This window comes from Urtica dioica, chromosome 11, assembly GCF_054948205.1.
Source record: "Urtica dioica subsp. dioica isolate 48M chromosome 11, U.dioica_male_clone48M_v1_H2, whole genome shotgun sequence".
NCBI classification, from domain to species: domain Eukaryota; kingdom Viridiplantae; phylum Streptophyta; class Magnoliopsida; order Rosales; family Urticaceae; genus Urtica; species Urtica dioica.
Window position 1 is genome coordinate 2,844,680 of NC_142766.1, and position 18,498 is coordinate 2,863,177.

Consider the following 18,498-nt stretch of genomic DNA (forward strand, 5'->3'; position numbering starts at 1 on the left):
CACCTGGATAGAAAAATTTAGAATACTCAGAACACCATCTTCACCGCGCAGAATGGAGAAATATATGTCACGAACATTCTGTACAAATTTTGCAACGATCCAACGGTGAACGTATGCGAAAACTCAGTTTATGGCTCTTATACCATGTAGATTTAGAGATTGTGAAAAGAGAAGAAAGAGTCTGAATAAACGTGGTAATGAGAGAATACAATAATCTGGATGTATAATCATAATATATCCAAAGAACGGAAAGGAACTAAAATAATCTTACAATAATAGTTACCTAAAATCGCCCTTAACTTTATGATCGTAACAACTCACCCCCGAAGTCCTAAAAATATCATCGATGCCCTTGTATTCATGCATATCAATTTTATGTACTCCTTCTATTAACATTTTCTAACGCCGTGGTCAGTTTTAGGTCAGCGTGAAAGATGTGAATGATATTTGGAGGGTAATTTGGTAATGTTACGTGAGATTGAGAAACACAAAAAAAAAAAAAAATAACAATAAGTAATCAGTATGTCATTTTGTATAAATTAAATAATAAAAAAAGACACCTACATGAGTTCAGTCATGATGGACATAAAATCAGATCGATGACCATCGTCGTGTAGAGGTCTAAGGGTGACTTCTCCAAAAGGTCTGATGGACTCGAGGAAGAGGTATCTGACCCGTTGGGGTATTATTCTTCCTTGTGTTCTTCTTGCGCCGGAGTGCGCTAAATCGTAGCAGAGATGACTACGTCTTCAACTCGTCATTGTCGTTGTCTTTGTCCTCCACTTTTGAGCTTTGTCTTCAACTCGCCGTAGCCACACGACATGCTTCTCTCGCTCTCACTTCAGCATATAGCGAGCCAGTCAACGAGTTCCAACTCCAAAACTCTGTCGCATACGAGATGTTTGACATAAGTCCACAATGGGAAGTTCAATAAAAATATATTTGGAGGTGGATTTTGGATCAGCGGGGCTAAGACATGAGAACGGTCAATGGAGATGAACTTGTTAGCAGCGGTTCATAAGGGCTTAAAAATGATTCGATCGAAATCAATCAATATAAGGCAAAAGTTTCAAAAGGAAAGAAAGTAAAGAAATTCATAAATCATTCGAACAAAGTAAAGACCATAAGCCATACAAGTTTCTGAAAACATGAAGGCCAAGACAATAATCAATCGATATAAAAAAAACTAGGAGAGAATTCTTATGTATTGGTTTTTTCGGCCACTGTGGTTTGGGGCTCCGGAGAACGACCACGTTCGGACTCAGGGGTGGCTCTCTCGCGCCGAGATTTGAGGAGGAAAAAGTAGAAGAATTTGAGCTTGGAGTGGTTAGGCTTGGAGGGGTCAAAGTAGGAGAGAACAGTAGGTGCCGGTGAGCCTGACAAAGGGCATAGATAATGGTCTTATTTTTTTGTTTTGTTTCTCTTTAATATGAGATTTTTTTTAGGGACAACTAGACAAGTAGCCTAATAATCCACTGAAACGAATTTGTTGTTATTGCAGCCAGTCATCCTGAATTTGTTGTAAGTGTATTAGACATGTCACAATTACATTACAAGAGGACCAGTTTAATTTGTACTTGAAAATTATCATTTAATTCTCTCGTAAATGAGCTATTTTAACTGAATTTAAATCGTTGTTTTGCAGCTATGTTCCTTTGAGAGAAGCATAAGACTCGACTATCTACAATCTTCGTTCGGCCTTTGTCCTCGATGAATTTGGATGCTTATAGATGTTAGCTCGGTTCAATTAGTCTTTATGTTCGTTTTTGTTGAATTTGTCTGAGATTTGTTTGCTCGTTTGTGTTCATATTCAATATTTAGAAATCATATTTTAATACATTAAAATAAAATTCAATGTTTTTATGTGATTATTGAGTTGAGTAACTCATATATGTTATTTCTTGTTGGAATATTTTGGTGAAGCATTGAAGTCTACTCTTTGTGTTATTAATTAGTTTTTTAGGTTTCTTTTGATTGTAAATAAGTTAAACAACTTGTAATGATGTTGCGCATGTTCTAGCTTTGCATATCCAACGAGATTCGAACCCAACAGAGACAAAAAAATTTTTTAACAAAACATTTATTCATTTTGATGTTAACAAATTAATCACTCTACTATTTGTAAGTATAACTATGTTTTTCGTATAATGACAAAGTGGTTTAATCTCATCAAAATTCAAGTGTAAAGCAATGGTGCAAATAATTGAAAGTTCATAATTATTTAGAAGATCATGGTACTAATGCTTCTTCCACATTGCAATGATGCTTGTAGACTCTGCTAAGAAACAAGTAGCTCTTGCATCATATTGGGCCATCACGCTCATTGTGTATGGCTTTGCGGAAAATGAGGTTGATCAAGATAAAAAATTTCAGAGACGAATAATTAGAATCTACTATCCCTTACTTAATTTGAATTTATTTTACTCCCACGATCTATTATGAAACATGATCTCTTACAATTTCATATTGTTTTTCAATTTAATTTTACTCTAATGAATGTTGGTAAAACTCTTTCAACAAAATGTATTAAGAAGTCATAACAATATTTTAAGATAAATTTACCAATTAATATTTATAGCCACCAAGTGTGAAGCAAATATACTATGTTAATATGTATCAACTTGGCTACCAGTGATCCCAAAAAAAAAAAAAAGTGGAGCTGGTTATGGCCATCTCTCAAATTAACGCCAGATCGAAGCCGAGGCGAAGGCCATCATTTTTGGCTAGGTACAAATGGATTGCTTTTCGGTAGCCTCCCTCGCTGCGGAGGAGATCCAGAGTACAATTTGAGATTTGCTTGGTATCGTTTATTCCTCGATCCCGACCCACGAACCGGCTAAATTTTCCCTTGTTTTGATACTGCTGTAGTATGCAAGTAGAATGTACCTATATATATCATGGCTAATTTTCTTTTGATTAAAAAAACAAAACTATAAAGACAGATACACTTTCTTGAAAATGGCTCATAAAAGAAGTGTAGGCCACTGGCGGGTGCTTTGCTTTCGGTCATCGCTACCCCCACGACCAAAACTTGTCCTTACCACCCCCGAATTTCCGTTTCTTCGCGAAAATCAGACGAATGGTATTCACGTCATTTCCTTCACCCGTAATGCTGAACCCTAGCCAGGGTTTTATATATCTCATTCTCCACCGATCAACTCTCTCTCTGTCTCTCTAATCGGTTCGTTCATTGCCAATTTGATCCATTTCTCCAACCGAGGAACCGATCGACTATATATTGGTTAACTTCCATGGATCTTGGAGAGAAAAAGGTTTGTCTTTCCAAATTCTCGACTAGTTTTGATATTGATCGCGAGTGAAAAATGGTCATCGAGATTGATATATATATATATATATATATATATATATATATTAAGGGTATCGAGATTGATTTCATAGTGGTGGTTAATCGCTATGTTTAGTTATTTATTGTGGTTATTGCCATGCTGGTGGACCAGGAATCATCGTCATCGTCATTAATAGGTGGTAAAAGTGATGATCGATCGAATGATATAATAAGTAAGAAATGCTGTGATGATTGCGCGACTTCCACAACTCCCCTGTGGCGCGGAGGCCCATCTGGGCCCAAGGTTTTGTTCACTTCAAATTTTCTGAAAATCAGATCGAATGGTTTTTTATTTTTTTATTTTAAGCCTAGATGATTAGGATTGGCTTGATTCTTATTGTTAATACTTATTTGTAAATTTTGGGTGCTTGATTGGATTTCAGTCATTGTGCAATGCGTGCGGGATAAGATACAGGAAAAGTGTGGTCTCAGTGATGCGATTGAGCAAAGGGAAAGAGAGGACAAAGAGAGAGAGAACGCAGAGTCATAGTGACAAGGACGAGAGCAATAGTAAGGGTGTAAAGGTAATAAAGTTCAAGTTGATGGCTTTTGTGAAGAAACAAAGATGTGGCAAGAAGACAAAGTTGGTCGAGGAAGAGCAAGCTGCCGTGCTGTTGATGGCTCTCTCATGTGCCTCTGGTTTTTGCTTGAGAGAGAGAAATAAAAAATTCCTTGGCCGGTCAAAGACTCAAAGTCTAAGGATAATATTTTGGGGTTCTCTTGAAAGACAAAGGGAGAGAAAACAAAAGGTGAAACATGTATAAAATAAGTAGACTGAAATATGTATAGTTTGAAATATCCACCTAGATGTGAAAAAAAAAATAGAAAACTTTGAAAATCACAATATGTTTAAAATCAAATTGTAATAGAAATCAAAATCAAATTGAAATAGAAATTAAAATTGCAGTATTTTTACCTCTCGTCTAAAGGCCTTAAATTAACTTTGGCTTATAAAAAATTGGTTATTGGCGACGTAAATGTCCAATCATTTTGATTTGAAATAACATTTAAATATTATTATTTTTTTCCAACGGTAAAAATACATAATATTAGTGTTTAAGACCATCGCTAGCTTTAACCACATTAAATGCCATGTGGACGTCTCAAACCTTAATAAATACTCGGTTTACAAATTTGTAGGGCCTCCTTCCATTTGAGTTGGCTTGATTTGGGGCTAGTTGAGCTCACCTTGCATTGACTCGCTATGAACGTAGAGAGAGAGAGAGAGAGAGAGAGGAGAGAGAGAGAGAAAGATAAATATATTTGTCTTTGGGAGAGCTCTCGGCCGCCAGAGACCAACACCCCAAATCTGGCAATGCCTACCGCCTCGCGATCTTCGTCGTCGTACTCTTCATCGCATCATCTAGGGTTTCGATTACTCCACCAACGTTTACAAGTGTCTGAGCTTCTTCCTCTTCATTGTCGCCGTCAAATCATCTATCTCTATCTCTCTCTCTCAATATGTTATCTAATTATTCTTTTGTTTAAATTATTTTATGTAGATTTTATTTTTAATGGCATTCTCTTAAGGAAATATTAATCAATGTTGTGTTTAAAATATCAACCCTCGTTAAAATATCAGCCCTTCGCGTGGATTTTAATAATATACTAAGGTGTGTGACGTCCACGTCGCATTCAACGTGTTTAAAGCTAACGATGGTTTCAAATACTAACATTAGTTTTTTTTTTCATCTAAACAAAGTAGTGGTATTTAATTGTATAAAAAAAGATTAGGTATTTATGCCGCCACTAATGCTGCATATATATATATATATATATATATATATATATATATATATATATATAAAATAGTGTTGGCATATCAAATTATGTGGAAATTTCACCAACAATCTTTTTTTTAAATTTACCTCACTATTGGAATTTTTTTATTTATTCTTTTATTTTATTATTTTAATCCGTTTTCCGGTGTTAGATGAATTGTCTAACATGCCCTTACTATGACTTCACATGTCTTTTTCGACCAAATCGCAAGGAAGCTTTTGAAAAAGGACATTCTTTTGTCCTTCAACGTGTTCCGATTGGTGAGCGATGTGTTGCGTTCTAGGCGTCGCGTCTCACCGTGGTGAAGATTGCGGAGATCCGCTAAAGAAGCCACTCGCGTACCAGAGCACTGTTGCTCCTCCAACACAAAGGTCAGAAATGGAGATTCCACGCCGGCAACAGAGATAGAGAAGTAGGTCAACATGCGCCTGACCACTAGAGATTTTTCGGCGATCGAGTGCGCGGACGCCCAAACCTGATGTTTTTGTTTTGAATATGGACTATCTATTTTAGGATTTTTAAAAACTGTTCACTCATGATGTTTAAAACTGTTTACTCATTATGTTTAATAACTTTTTACTCGTGATGTATAAAAACAATTTGCTTAGTATTCAAAACTGTCTAATTTATGATGTTTAAAATGTGTTTACGTATGTGTTTAAAAATTGTCTACTTAGAAACTATCTACATATGTGGTACCTAGGATAGCCTAGTGGTAATTCCATACCACTTCCTGTGTGGAGGTCGTGAGTTCAATCCCCACTGCAGCAAAGCTGCCTTAAAAAAAAGAAACTAAATGACATATTGTTTAAAAACTGTTTACTCATGATGTCTAAAATCCGTCTAGTTAGTGTTTAAAACTGTCTACTTAGTGTTTTAAACTTGTCTAGAATTCTTACCGGAAGAGGGAGAAAATACTCCTCATTATGCTCGTCGCCGCCGTCGATCATATCATTGGGGATCTCGACAAGCTAGACCATGCCTCTAGGAGATGGTGATGTACATCAGCGATCTCGTCTTTGTCGGCGCAACGATGGAGGAATCAACTTGCTAACAAAGAAAGACGAGTCGTTTAAAAAATTTCCCTCCGCGTCGTGATGGGATCAGGTTGAGGAAGACAAGGATTCACCGGATTCAGCATAGACAATGACGGTATTGTGGTAGCGAGAGACGGTGAATCAAAAAGGAAGAAGGAGAAAGAGACATGCAAAGAAGTGACGAAAGTCATTAGCTTTGGATTTTTAGTTTATACGTGCGTTTTTGCACACATTTTGAGAGGCTAAATAAGGGCATAATAGTCCTACTGACTAAAAAAATGATTGAATTGATAGGTTTTAAAATAAGGAATTTATAGTAATGTGGTTGCAAAAAGGGCGTTCCATAAGACAAATTCCATTTTCTAAGTCTAAAAACTAGCAAAATATCGTGGTTGAATCCCTTATGTTCAAAATATCTCAAATTGGACTTTTGGCCAATTTTCGGACAAAAACACTCATCTACACCATGTTCTAAAAAATCACACTTTTCTATCTCTCCAACTCTCTATTTAAACACTTTTGAAAATCTTTGATGATTTTCAATGACTTCCGATGACTTTCAACGAACATGCGCAAAACTCATTTTAAAATATCAAAATTTTTATTTTATTTATGACTGTATCATTGAAAAAATTATGAATTTCATTGCTAACTAAGGCAAATCAATGTTCTCCATCGCAAAACGTCCCGAACCATTGCTAACTGTAGTAAAATAGCACCAAAAACTGGAAAAGAGCAACAACGACTATAAAAAAAAGTCGTCGTTGCTCTTTTCCAGTTTTGTGAAAGAGTCGATGTTCTTCTTTTTCAATTTTTTTTTTTTTTTTTTTTTATAGTTTATGACATTTGGCGATGGTTAGTGACATTTTGCGATAGATAACGATAATTTGTGATGGTTAGCGATGAAATTCATCATTTTCCTCAATAATATAATAAAAAATGAAAAAAATAATTTTTTATATAAGTTTGCGCGTGTTCGACGAAAATCAACAGAGATCATCGAAAATCATCGGAGATCTTTAAATGTGTTAAGATAGAGAGTTGAAGAGATAGAAAAGTGGAAAAATTGTAGAGGGGTATTTTTTAATTTTTTTTAAATGGGCCAAAATTCAATTTAAGATATTTTGAACATAAATGGTTTATCCATGATATTTTACAAGTTTTTAAGTCTAGAAGATGAAAATTTTCTTCCATAATAATATCCCTTAAATTATAAATGTAATTGTGAAAAAATATGTTATGTTTCGCTTTCTATAAGTGAAATTCGAAGCGATGGGGTAAGATGCAAGGTTTGAAATTTCGAGAAAAATTCGCTGAAATTGCGACAAAATTACCAATTTCGGTGGAGTCCGACACAAAAATGATCATATGATTGTTTCGTCGTTTTTTTGCAGACGAAATCGTGTCATTATCCTAGCGAATTTTCCATGTCGTCGTGACCTCATATGTTGTTTGGGCCAAGTATAAAACACTATAAAAATTGTTATTTCGTTACCATCTCCCGAAAACAAACTTTAGAAAACTCGATCTAGGTCGCGGAGCAGAATCATACTCGACGGCGCGATTTTTGTTGCTTCGTCCAAAAGCCGACAAGGACAATGCAAATCCAACACTATTTTGGTGATTTCGGCGCTACTTCGCCGTTGAGTCTGAAGTTCATCCACAGATTTGTGTCGGCCATACTTTTTTTTTAAGGAGAGGACAGAGAGATAGATGAGTGTTTTTCCTTTACTTTCTGAAAGGAAGCCTTTTTTCTGCGATTGAAATGAAGCTGCCGCTTTCCCTCTTTTATCTAGGGTTTTAGAATTGTAGGTGTTTTTTAGATTGACAATTTTGTGTTAATTAATAATTATCCAATCTGCTAAGGGATCCCATATGCTAAACACCAATGTGGTAATATACAAATGTCATATATTACATATTTAGATACTATTGGACCTTCTTTCAAAAAAAAAAAAAAAAATTGCTATTGGACCATATATATGACATACATATAAAGCCATGGTAAAAAAAAATCTCAAATTATAAAATGGTTAGTCCAAAATAATTATAAATAAATAAAATACAATTAATTTTTTATTTTATAAATTATTTTCATCGGTATTTTCTTATTTTATTGCAATTTTTATCGGTAACCGTAATTTCCGTTGAAATTTTTTTCTCAAATTTTCATATTATTTTCATCGGTTATTGTAATTTTCGATTTTTATAGACCGTTCGTATTTCAATCATTGGAACTATGTATAAGGTTGAAGTGTTGAAAGAGCCCAAACGCTGGATCCACAACTAGTGGGAGTCACAATAACATTATAAGATCTCTCTCTCTCTCTCTCTCTCTCTCTCTCTCTCTCTCTCTCTACATATATAATATATATCTAACTTTCTATATCTATATCATAACTTCCATTCCACAAGTCATTAGCAGTTCTTTTTTCACATTTCAGGTATCCCTCTCTCTCATTGAAGAAAACTCGGTTTCTGTTTTATTGGTTTCCCGTCTCGATTTAGTTTGGATTAGAATTGTTTTCCCTTCCATTTTCTGTACCTGATTTCGTTCCTTTGTTATATTTGTGTGGGTCTCATTCTCCGTCAATCCAAATGAACTCCATTTGTTCGACCGAGTGCCTCGTAATCTTTTCAGTAAAACGATTGTAATTTTTGCTCTTCTTCTTCCCTTTTTTTTTTTTTTTTTTTTTTTTTTTTTTTAATGCGTATATAACTAACTTAGAATGTTGAAGTTTCATCTAACCATTGTAGTTATCATTCCTCTTGTACATGTCGCTCAGGATCTGTAATGGTCATTTGTGCTGCTTCGAGTCCGAAACTCGTGAACTTTTATTGTTGACCCAAGTTTGTTTGCTCAGAGTTGTTCAAGCATCTATTTTATCAGGGCGTCTAACTAATATAATATTCATAATGTGACATTTTGTGGTTTGCCTAAGAGAATGACATTGGTTGCTTTGTGAACAATTAAAATTCTAAGTTTTCATTTTTAAATTTGAGGACGAATGGTAGAACTGATCTTGAGATCCAATCTGAATCAAACCTGTTTAGATTGGTGAGATTGATATCTGAAACCCACAGTTTCATTTTTATAAGCTTTTTATTTTTTCAGGAAAACCGATATCCTTTGTAATGCTGAACTATCCAGTGGCTCCCGAGTTCAGATGATCGCGGCTCCGATGTGCTTCTTCTCTGTCTTGCAGAGCCCGCGGTGCAGGATCTACATGCTCGCCAATTGCCTCCATGGTTGGACCGGGAGGTTAGGCACTAGCTCGAAGAAGCCCGTGATCTGGAACGGAAGGACCGAAAAATGGACGAGAAGGTCGGTGACGACAAACTCCGGAGGCAACAAAGCGGCTTGGAGCAGCGAAGCGAGAAGCATCAAGCGCGAGATCTTGGAGATCAGTCAGTTCCAGAAGATTCCAAGCCGAGAGACGAAGGAGCAAGAGAAAGAGACCGATAGAGTGACGGTCATCGTATTTGATATCGAGACGACCGGGTTCAAGAGAGACACAGCGAGGATCATCGAATTTGCTTGCCGTGATCTCTCTGGCGGCGAGAACAGCACTTTCCAGACATTGGTCAATCCGGGCTGCCCAATTTATAATTCCGATTGCCATGGAATCACGTCCGATATGGTCAGCAAACCGCATATCCCAAGGTATTGAAATGAACTTTGTAACTTTTCGTTCATTTTATGTTGGAGAGTTTTAGTTTTAATTTAATTTATTTATTTATTTATTTTTTTTTTTTGCATAATACAGGATATCAGATTTTATACCGATCTTTCTACGATATGTAAAAAGCCGTCAGAAACATGGAGGCCCGGTATTATTGGTGGCTCACAATGCTCGTGTTTTTGACGTTCCGTTTCTGATTCATGAATTCAGGCGTTGCTCCGTGGACTTGCCTTCGGATTGGATGTTCCTTGACACGTGCCCTTTGGCTCGTGAAATGAAGAAATTGAACGGTACCTTTTTTTTTTTTTTTTTTTTTTTTTTTTTTTTTTTTTTTTTTTTTCGTGCTCGAATCTGTCGAGGTTGAAAAGACTATCAGGGCCTGAAGTGTTTTATTTATTTATTCTTTGATAACGGACTATTACAGGAATAGAAGGCAAGATTTCTCTTCAATCCCTCAGCCAGGAGTTCGAGATCCCGGTGGTTGGTTCGGCACATAGAGCCATGGCTGATGTGGATTGTCTATCACAGGTATTTCAAAGGCTTACTATTTTCCTTAAGCTTTCACGCTCTGATCTCGTTGGGAAATCATTCACGGTCTCGGACTTGAAGAAGTAGAGCAACGGGCTATATATATCTAGTATTTTCTGTAGCTGTTGTACTAACAATTTGTTGTAATCCATAATTTTCTTGAAAAGCACACATAATTTTATCTTTTCTACATTGTAGAAGATGTTGGCCTTCTTTTTTTCTTTTTATACTTCAAAGACATTCATGTAATTGTGAAGTATCAATAAAACTCATTATACTAGTTTGTTCATAGTAGCAAACTGACATTCAACATCTGGCTTTATACGCTTTTTCTTAGGCATCATCAAAGTTATTAGTACAAAAGCAAACCGTTCTACATAACATTTACTAAGTATCCTTTCCTAAAATAAAATAGAGAAAATATCACTTATATATGTGTTTTATTGAAATGCTACGTTTATACCCTATATTTTTTGAAATGTCATGGTTGTACTTTTAGATTTGTGTTAATAACATATTTATCCCTTCAAAACTCATTAATGAGACAAATATATCCTTTTGTTGACTTTTGATTAAATATATTTGTTCATTCTCTATTTTACCCTCGTCAATTTCTTTTATTTTTGAATTGTAATTAAAAAAAAAAACATAAATTCCCTATCTCCTCCAAATCACCATCGTTAGGCTATGTATCTCTCCACCGGCTCTAGAAACGCTAATAACAAGCAATTTTAAACTTTAGTGAGGATCCATTAGCAAAAAAACAAAAAAAAATTATATCAATACCCACTTGAGTTAAAGGCTGCAATGATAAAGCATAAAGAAATGAACTTCATTGAAACTAACTCGCGATTTGAGTGTGTTGGTGAAAGTGGCCATTCTCATATACTAAATGAGACAATTGCTTATGCAACCTGTCGTTCTCTTCCATCAACAACTTATTCATCGCAGTCAGCTTCCTATTCACCGCTTGAAGCCGCGAAGCCTCTTTCCTCAGCTTCTCTCGGCATTTGAAGCCAACCAAAAAAAAAAAGAAAAACGAAGATAAGGATTAGCAATGATTAAAGATAAAAGAGCAACATATTTGGTTGTACTACTGCTCGCACGACCTCAAGTGTGTCACGTAGTGACCCATGTCGGCTAGGGTTCCGGTGAGGAGGCGGAGGAGGGGGAGTTAGAATTGGGGGGTATGAGGATGCTGACGTGGGGAGAGAGGAAATTCATGTTTTATATTTAGGTTTTAGTTAAAATTAAAAATATAAAAGAAATGGACGAGGGTATAATAGGATTGGACGAGGGTATAATAGAGATTTAACAAATATATTTAGTCAAAAGTCAACAAAAAGGATATATTTGCTTCATTAATAGTTTTTGAAGGGATAAATATGTTATTAAGACAAATATGAAGGTATAAACATGATATTTTCAAAAACATAAGGTATAAACGCAGTTTTCGATAAAACACAGGGGATACAAGTGATATTTCCCCATAAAATAAAGAGATGAAAATCATAAATGTATCTCAAGTAATGTCAAAACTCATGTTTTTCTATGCGTTTTAAAAGTTTAAATATGCAATCATGAATTTACAACATTATTGATGTAAATAAAATATGAATCCTTGCAGCCTATTTTTGATGTATTTGTAACATAAAAACATTATTCTTTCCACTATACTATAAGAAAATTTATTGCACTGTAGTTTACTTATGAATTTTGTGCTAAGAATTTGAAAATGGAGGCTCTGATTATGTGTGAAACAATAAATATATCCATATATACCTTAAAATGATGAATTGTTATAAAATACAACTTATAGATTATTAAACAAACTATTATAAGTAATATATAATGGGAGACAAAGGAGCATGTGATAGCTTGAGTGTATAAATAGCTAAAGAAAGATGAGAGGAAACAAGAGTGAATCTCTTCTATCGGGGATGATTTTACAAAGTGAGAAGTATGCCTTTTATAGACAATGTTACATATAGTGAAGATGACAAGTGGTAAAAGTTATTTATAAGTGTAGAGGGTAACTTGTAGGAGTATGATAACTTGTATGAGTATCCCATATCATTCATAACACTCTCCCTTTGGATGCTCATCATGCTGATGTGTTTATGCTGCCTCGTAAAAAAAAAGGCTTTACTAAGAAAAACCCAGTGGGATAAAAACCTTGGTAAGCAGAAAAGAGTACACCCATGTAAAGCTCCCCCTCAGGCTGACATGTATGACATCTTCATAAGTTTTGTAGTTTACGCATCCTAATGTCATGGACATGTTTTCTGAACACTGAAGTGGGAGAGCCTTTGTAAGGAGATTGATGAGGTATCGCATGAACAAACATACTGGATATTGAGAACATTTTCTTTTCTAACTCCTGAGTAAAAGAAAAGAACTTTGGAGGGATATGCTTTGTTCTGTCACTTTTGACAAATCCTTCTTTCATTTGATGGAAGACCACTTGTGGCTCTGATATGTTGCGTCAGGGATCTCAGCCACATGCACTCGCGACTTGCTTCATGCAATGCAATGATCTCAGCGTGATTTGATGATGTCGCAGCAAGTGTTTGTTTCTGGGAACGTCAAGAAATTGCAGTCCCTCCACACGTGAACACATATCCGGTTTGAGATCTCCCTTTATGTGGATCTGATAAATAACCTGCATTTGCATAGCCACTCAAAACTGGTTTCGTATTGTTAGGGAAAAACAATCATAAATCAATTGTTCCTTAGAGGTAACGAAACACATGCTTGATACCACTCTAGTGTATTTTTGTAGGAGCTGAGCTAAATCTTGCTAATAAATTAAGAAAAAAAGCTATGTCAGGTCGAGTACAATTAGCAAGGTACATAAGAGCTCAAATTGCACTGACCGAGAATATGTTCAAATTCTTCATATGGACGAAATGGGCCTTTTTCCACATCAAGGGATCTAACGACCATTGGGGTACTTAATGGATTTGATTTATCCATATTGAATCGCTTTATTATCTTCTTTGTATAATTTGATTGATGCACACATATGTCACTTTGTATGTGCTGAATTTGCAAACCAAGACAATATTTTGTTTTCCCAAGGTCTTTCATTTCAAACTCTTTCTTTAAGTAAGAGATTACTTCAAGAATCTCTTCATTTGTTCCAATAATGTTCAAATCGTCAACGTAGACAACAATAATTACACATCCGGTTGTTGTTTTCTTGATGAAGACGCGAGGATAAAGAGGGTTATTGACATATCCCTTTTGTAGTAGATATTCACTTAAGCGATTGTACCACATACGTCCAGATTGCTTCAATCCATATAATGATCTTTTTAATCTTATTGAATATTGCTCTCTTGGTTTTGAACTTTATACTCCAGGCATTTTGAATCCTTCGGCGATTCTCATGTAAATTTTAGTATCAAGCGATCCATATAAATAGGCTATAACAACATCCATGAGGTGCATATTTAGTTTCTCATGAACCGCTAGACTGATCAAGTATCTGAACGTAATTCCATCCATAACGGGAAAATAAGTTTCCTCAAAATCAATTCCAGGCCTTTGAGAAAAACCTTGTGCAACAAGGCGAGCCTTGTATCTGACAATCTCATTTTTCTCGTTTCTCTTTCGTACAAATACACATTTGTATCCAACATGCCTTAAATCTTCAGGGTATGTACAATAGGTCCAAAAACCTCGCGCTTGTAGTGAGTCTAATTTAGCCTGAATTGCATTTTTCCATTCAGCCCAGTCGTGTCTATTTTTACATTCAGTAACAGACCGTGGTTCATGATCCTCATTTTCGTCCATAACATCACACGCTAGATTATAAGAAAATGCATCATTGATGTCTTCATTTCGGTTCCATCTTATACCGGTATTGGCATAGTTAATCGAGATTCTAGATTTCCCTCGTTGTGTATTTGTTTAGGAATACATTCCTCCATTTTGGGGTCATCCTTTTTCTATGCTCCTTTTCTTTTCCGGGAATTTTTATCCTTGGAACCGAATGGTCTTCTACGCTTCAGGCGTGTTGTAACTTCATGAGTGACTTTACTTTTGAATTTCCCTTTTGGGATTTCAATTTGCGCAAGAGCATTTTCAACTGGTATGTGTGATTTAGTCGCTCTTTTGTGTCTACAAATGCATCAGGAAGTTGATTTGCTATACCTTGCAAATGTACAATTCTTTGAACTTTTCCTTCACAATCTTTTGTGTAAGGATCAAGATGCAATAATGTTGGTACATACCAAGTTATTTCATTTTCTAGTTGTTTTCGTTCTCCCCCTAATGCTGGAAAGTTTTCCTCATCATAGTGACAATCAGCAAAACGTGTTGTGAAAACATTACCAGTTTGAGGTTCAAGATATCTCACAATAGAGGAACTTTCAAAACCTAAATAAATTCCAAGTCTCCTCTGTGGCCCCATCTTTGTTCTTTGGGGTGGTGCAATGGGCACATAGATAGCGCAACAAAAAATTCTTAGGTGAGTTATATTAGTTTCTTGACCAAATGTAATTTGTAGCGAGGAGAACTTATGATATACACTTGGTCTTATGCGAATTAATGCCGCAGCATGTAATATTGCATGACCCCATACTGTGAAGTAGGGAGATTTGTTCTCATTATTAATGGTCTATCAATAAACTGGAGGCGCTTGATCAATGATTCAGCTAGACCATTTTGTGTATGTACATGGGTAACGGGATGTTCAACAACAATCTCAACTGACATACAATAATCATCAAAAGTCTGAGACGTGAATTCACCTGCATTATCAAGTCTGATTTTCTTGATTGTATGATCATGAAATTGAGCTTGCAATTTTATTATTTGAGCAAGTAATCTAGCAAAAGCCATATTACGAGTGGATAACAGACATACGTGTGGCCATTTGCTCGAGGCATCTATCAATACCATGAGTATCAAAATGGTCCACATGGCGGGTGAATAGGCCCACATATATCCCCTTGAATACGCTCAAGGAACATAAGGGATTCATCTTTAACTTTTACCGGTGAGGGTCTTATGATTAGCTTTCTAAGAGAACAAGCTTTGCATGGGAAAATACCTCCTTGAGGGATCTTTTGGTCCTTCAATGGATGCCCATGTGTATTTTCGATAATTCTTCGCATCATTATTGAACAAGGGTGACCCAGCGGATCATGCCACGTAGTTAGTATTGAAGGATTGGCAACTACCAGATTCAATACGATTGTATTTATATGAGTGTAATGCAATCCAGTTGGAAGCATTGATAGTTTTTCCAATATATATTTCTTTCCAGCTTTAACTGCTGTAATATATAAATATTTCATGGTACCTTCAGTAAAAGACTGAGTGTCGAATCCATGAGAATATATGTCTTTTGAACTCAAAAGATTCCGTTTGGATCTTGGTGAAAATAAAGCGTTGTTTATTGTAATCTTTGTGCCATTTGGAAGAGTGAAGTGTGCCATGCCAATTCCCTCGATTAGATCTACATGACCTGTTATTGTATTCACAACAGTTCTTGTTGGTTTTATCTTTGAGAAAAATTTTTTATCCTTCAAGATAGTATGCGTTGTTCCATTATCAAATATGCAAATATCTACGAGACTATCTCCTTGGTTGGCTTCACAATTAGCTTTATCCATGTCAAAAACTACGCTCTGAACTACTGGGGAATAGAGTGCTCGTGCTGATCACGTGTTATAAAATACAACTTATAGATTATCAAACAAACTATTATAAGTAATATATAATGGGAGACAAAGGTGGATGTGATAGCTTGAGTGTATAAATAGCTAAAGAAAGATGAGAGGAAACAAGATTGAATTTCTTCTATCGAGGATGATTTTACAAAGTGAGAAGTATGTCTTTTATAGGCAATGTTACATATGGTGAATATGACAAGTGGTAAAAGTTATTTACAAGTGTAGATGGTAACTTGTAGAAGTATGATAACTTGTATGAGTATCCCATATCATTCATAACATGAATCACTTTTTTTCGTTTTTTTTAAAAATATTTTTTTAGCCACATCATCAACCAATTTATAGATGTTTTTATCTTCCTATGCACGAGACCACTTTAACAAAGTTGTTTTAAATTTGTAACACTTGACCATTTTTTCATGCTTATCTTTCTATTCATTTTCTTTCGACAACCCTCGCATCGCGAGTTTTGATCTTTTTTGGAGGCCACAAAATATCATGACATAATGTTCCAGTAAAAAAAATATGAGTTCATTAGGAAAATAACCAACTTAAACGTTTGATATTGCTAAATAGCTAACCTTTGGTAAATATTAGGTAAATAACCAATTTCATATATTTACAAACGTAAATCCTAAGTAAATAGCCACTGTCATATATTAAGTCACGTCATCATTTATGACTATTTACCCAAGATTTACCAAACGCTGGATATTTAGCAATATCAAACGTTTAAGTTGGCTATTTTCCTAATTTTTTGAAAAATTATAGTTAAAATATTATATTTTATGAAATATCGTGCTCTAGAAAAAAAGTGCAGTTGTAATACCTAGTTTAGTCTAGTGGTAATTCTACGCCATTTTCATAGTAGAGGTCGTGAGTTTATTTCTCACTGGCAGCAACCGCCCTTAAAAAAAAGTCCAACACTTTTTTTTCTTCTTTTATGCCAAAATCATATAATAAATGGTGATGTAGCTGAATAACCAATTTAAAGTTATGAATTTGCAAAATAGCCAAGATTTGTCTTAATTTAGTGAAATAGCCAAAATGTGCAATAATCTGGTTTCAAAATTTTTTGTGACCCCAAGATTAATTTTTTTGAAAGTGATAAATTGTTTATAATAGTCGTCAAAAATTTTAATTTTGACTGTAAAAAAAAATTGGGAAAACGTAAATTTGGTTACTTTGCTGAAAAGTTAAAACTTTGATTATTTTGCTAATAAATAATTTCAAATGACTATTTTGTACGATTTCTCATATGATAAAATAAACAAAAAAATAGCAAAATAGCCAAATCAAACCTTTAACATTGCTAAATAGCCAAGGTTTTGTAAATTCTAAGTAAATAGCCATGCTGATGACGTGGCCCAATAATAGGTTTTTTTATTTCCGAAAATTGCCCATGTGCGTTTGAATTTTGAATTACATATTTGAATTTTCGGATTAAATTTTTTCCCGAAATTTTTTGAATTGTTTTCCTGATATAGGTGTGAACATGATTTAGTCAATTTATGATTCCCTTTATTTTAGGAACTAAATGGACGTGGAAGTTGTAATTTATTTGTTTCTTTTTATATATTATATCTGTTATTTTCGGCCAGAAATATAGAATCCAGGTATTTTCGATTTTTAAGTATCACTCTCTGGTTTTGATTTTTTCTGGAAATGTATGTAGCGTTGTATTTGTATTTACATTGATTTACATCTTTGGCAGTTAATATATCATAACTAATTTACTGTTTCTATATTTACACAGGTTCATACTGTGTTACAGAGTTTATCCTGATAAGTCATTCAAATATTTTTTCTTGGCTCTTGGGGCTTCGGTCCATGGATTCCAGTATTGTAGGCCTGTTATTTCGGTGGATAGCACATTTTTGAAAGGGAAATCACATGGTACGTTACTTTTGACAGCTAGAGTTTTTGTTCTTGCCATGGTGAGTTAAGTGGTTATGCCCTGAAATTAGTGCATATTTGTTAATACATACTTACATTTTATATATGTAAATAAGTTAAGGCTACGAAAAATTCTGCAGTAAATATGCGTAAATAAACTCTACCAGATATCCAAATATAATAATACTTAATATTTACACACATTTACTGTTCGTCGTTCCAGTAAATGGTTCGTCGGTTGTCTGAAAAATCGTTCCAGTTCGTCGGTTGTCACCAATGGAGTTCATGTTCGTCAGAGAGAGGAGATGTTTTGAAAATATATTTGGGAGAGATTTTTTCTTAATGACAGATTGAATATTGGTGGAGAGATAATCGGTAATTAATTGCAGTTATTATTTCCTCGATTCTCGTTTACACGTTACCTCCTTTTTTTTTTTTTTTTTAAGTAAACCGTGAGCTTATGGGCGGGAAATGTCTGGGCTTTTTAGTAAATGTAGAAGTATCTTAAATGATATCTGGCTATTTACTTAGTATTTACAAAA

The 18,498-nt window shown here is 34.9% G+C and overlaps 2 protein-coding genes across 2 annotated transcripts; both read left to right on the forward strand.

Annotated features, from left to right (window-relative positions):
* Positions 1-3,090: 3,090 nt before the first annotated feature.
* On the forward strand, positions 3,091-4,216 carry LOC149380682 (GATA transcription factor 15-like). Its single transcript, XM_089601816.1, has 3 exons — positions 3,091-3,272; positions 3,459-3,590; positions 3,730-4,216. Exons 1-3 carry the CDS (start codon positions 3,252-3,254, stop codon positions 4,108-4,110), a joined length of 534 nt encoding a protein of 177 aa, XP_089457942.1. The 5' UTR covers positions 3,091-3,251; the 3' UTR covers positions 4,111-4,216.
* A 4,280-nt stretch (positions 4,217-8,496) lies between these two features.
* DPD1 (Polynucleotidyl transferase, ribonuclease H-like superfamily protein) lies at positions 8,497-10,688 on the forward strand. Its single transcript, XM_089629787.1, has 4 exons — positions 8,497-8,609; positions 9,281-9,829; positions 9,933-10,138; positions 10,273-10,688. The coding sequence occupies exons 2-4, from the start codon at positions 9,333-9,335 to the stop codon at positions 10,461-10,463; spliced, it is 894 nt and encodes a 297-aa protein (XP_089485913.1). The 5' UTR covers positions 8,497-8,609; positions 9,281-9,332; the 3' UTR covers positions 10,464-10,688.
* Positions 10,689-18,498: the final 7,810 nt, after the last annotated feature.

Excerpts from the sequence above, each read along its gene's own strand:
- LOC149380682 (XM_089601816.1), top strand. The coding sequence starts at position 3,252 with ATGGATCTTGGAGAGAAAAAG. Across the intron at positions 3,273-3,458 it reads TGGATCTTGGAGAGAAAAAG|GAATCATCGTCATCGTCATT; the intron begins GTTTGTCTTTCC and ends CTGGTGGACCAG. Across the intron at positions 3,591-3,729 it reads GAGGCCCATCTGGGCCCAAG|TCATTGTGCAATGCGTGCGG; the intron begins GTTTTGTTCACT and ends ATTGGATTTCAG.
- DPD1 (XM_089629787.1), top strand. The coding sequence starts at position 9,333 with ATGATCGCGGCTCCGATGTGCTTCTTCTCTGTCTTGCAGAGCCCGCGG. Across the intron at positions 9,830-9,932 it reads AGCAAACCGCATATCCCAAG|GATATCAGATTTTATACCGA; the intron begins GTATTGAAATGA and ends TGCATAATACAG. Across the intron at positions 10,139-10,272 it reads TGAAATGAAGAAATTGAACG|GAATAGAAGGCAAGATTTCT; the intron begins GTACCTTTTTTT and ends GGACTATTACAG.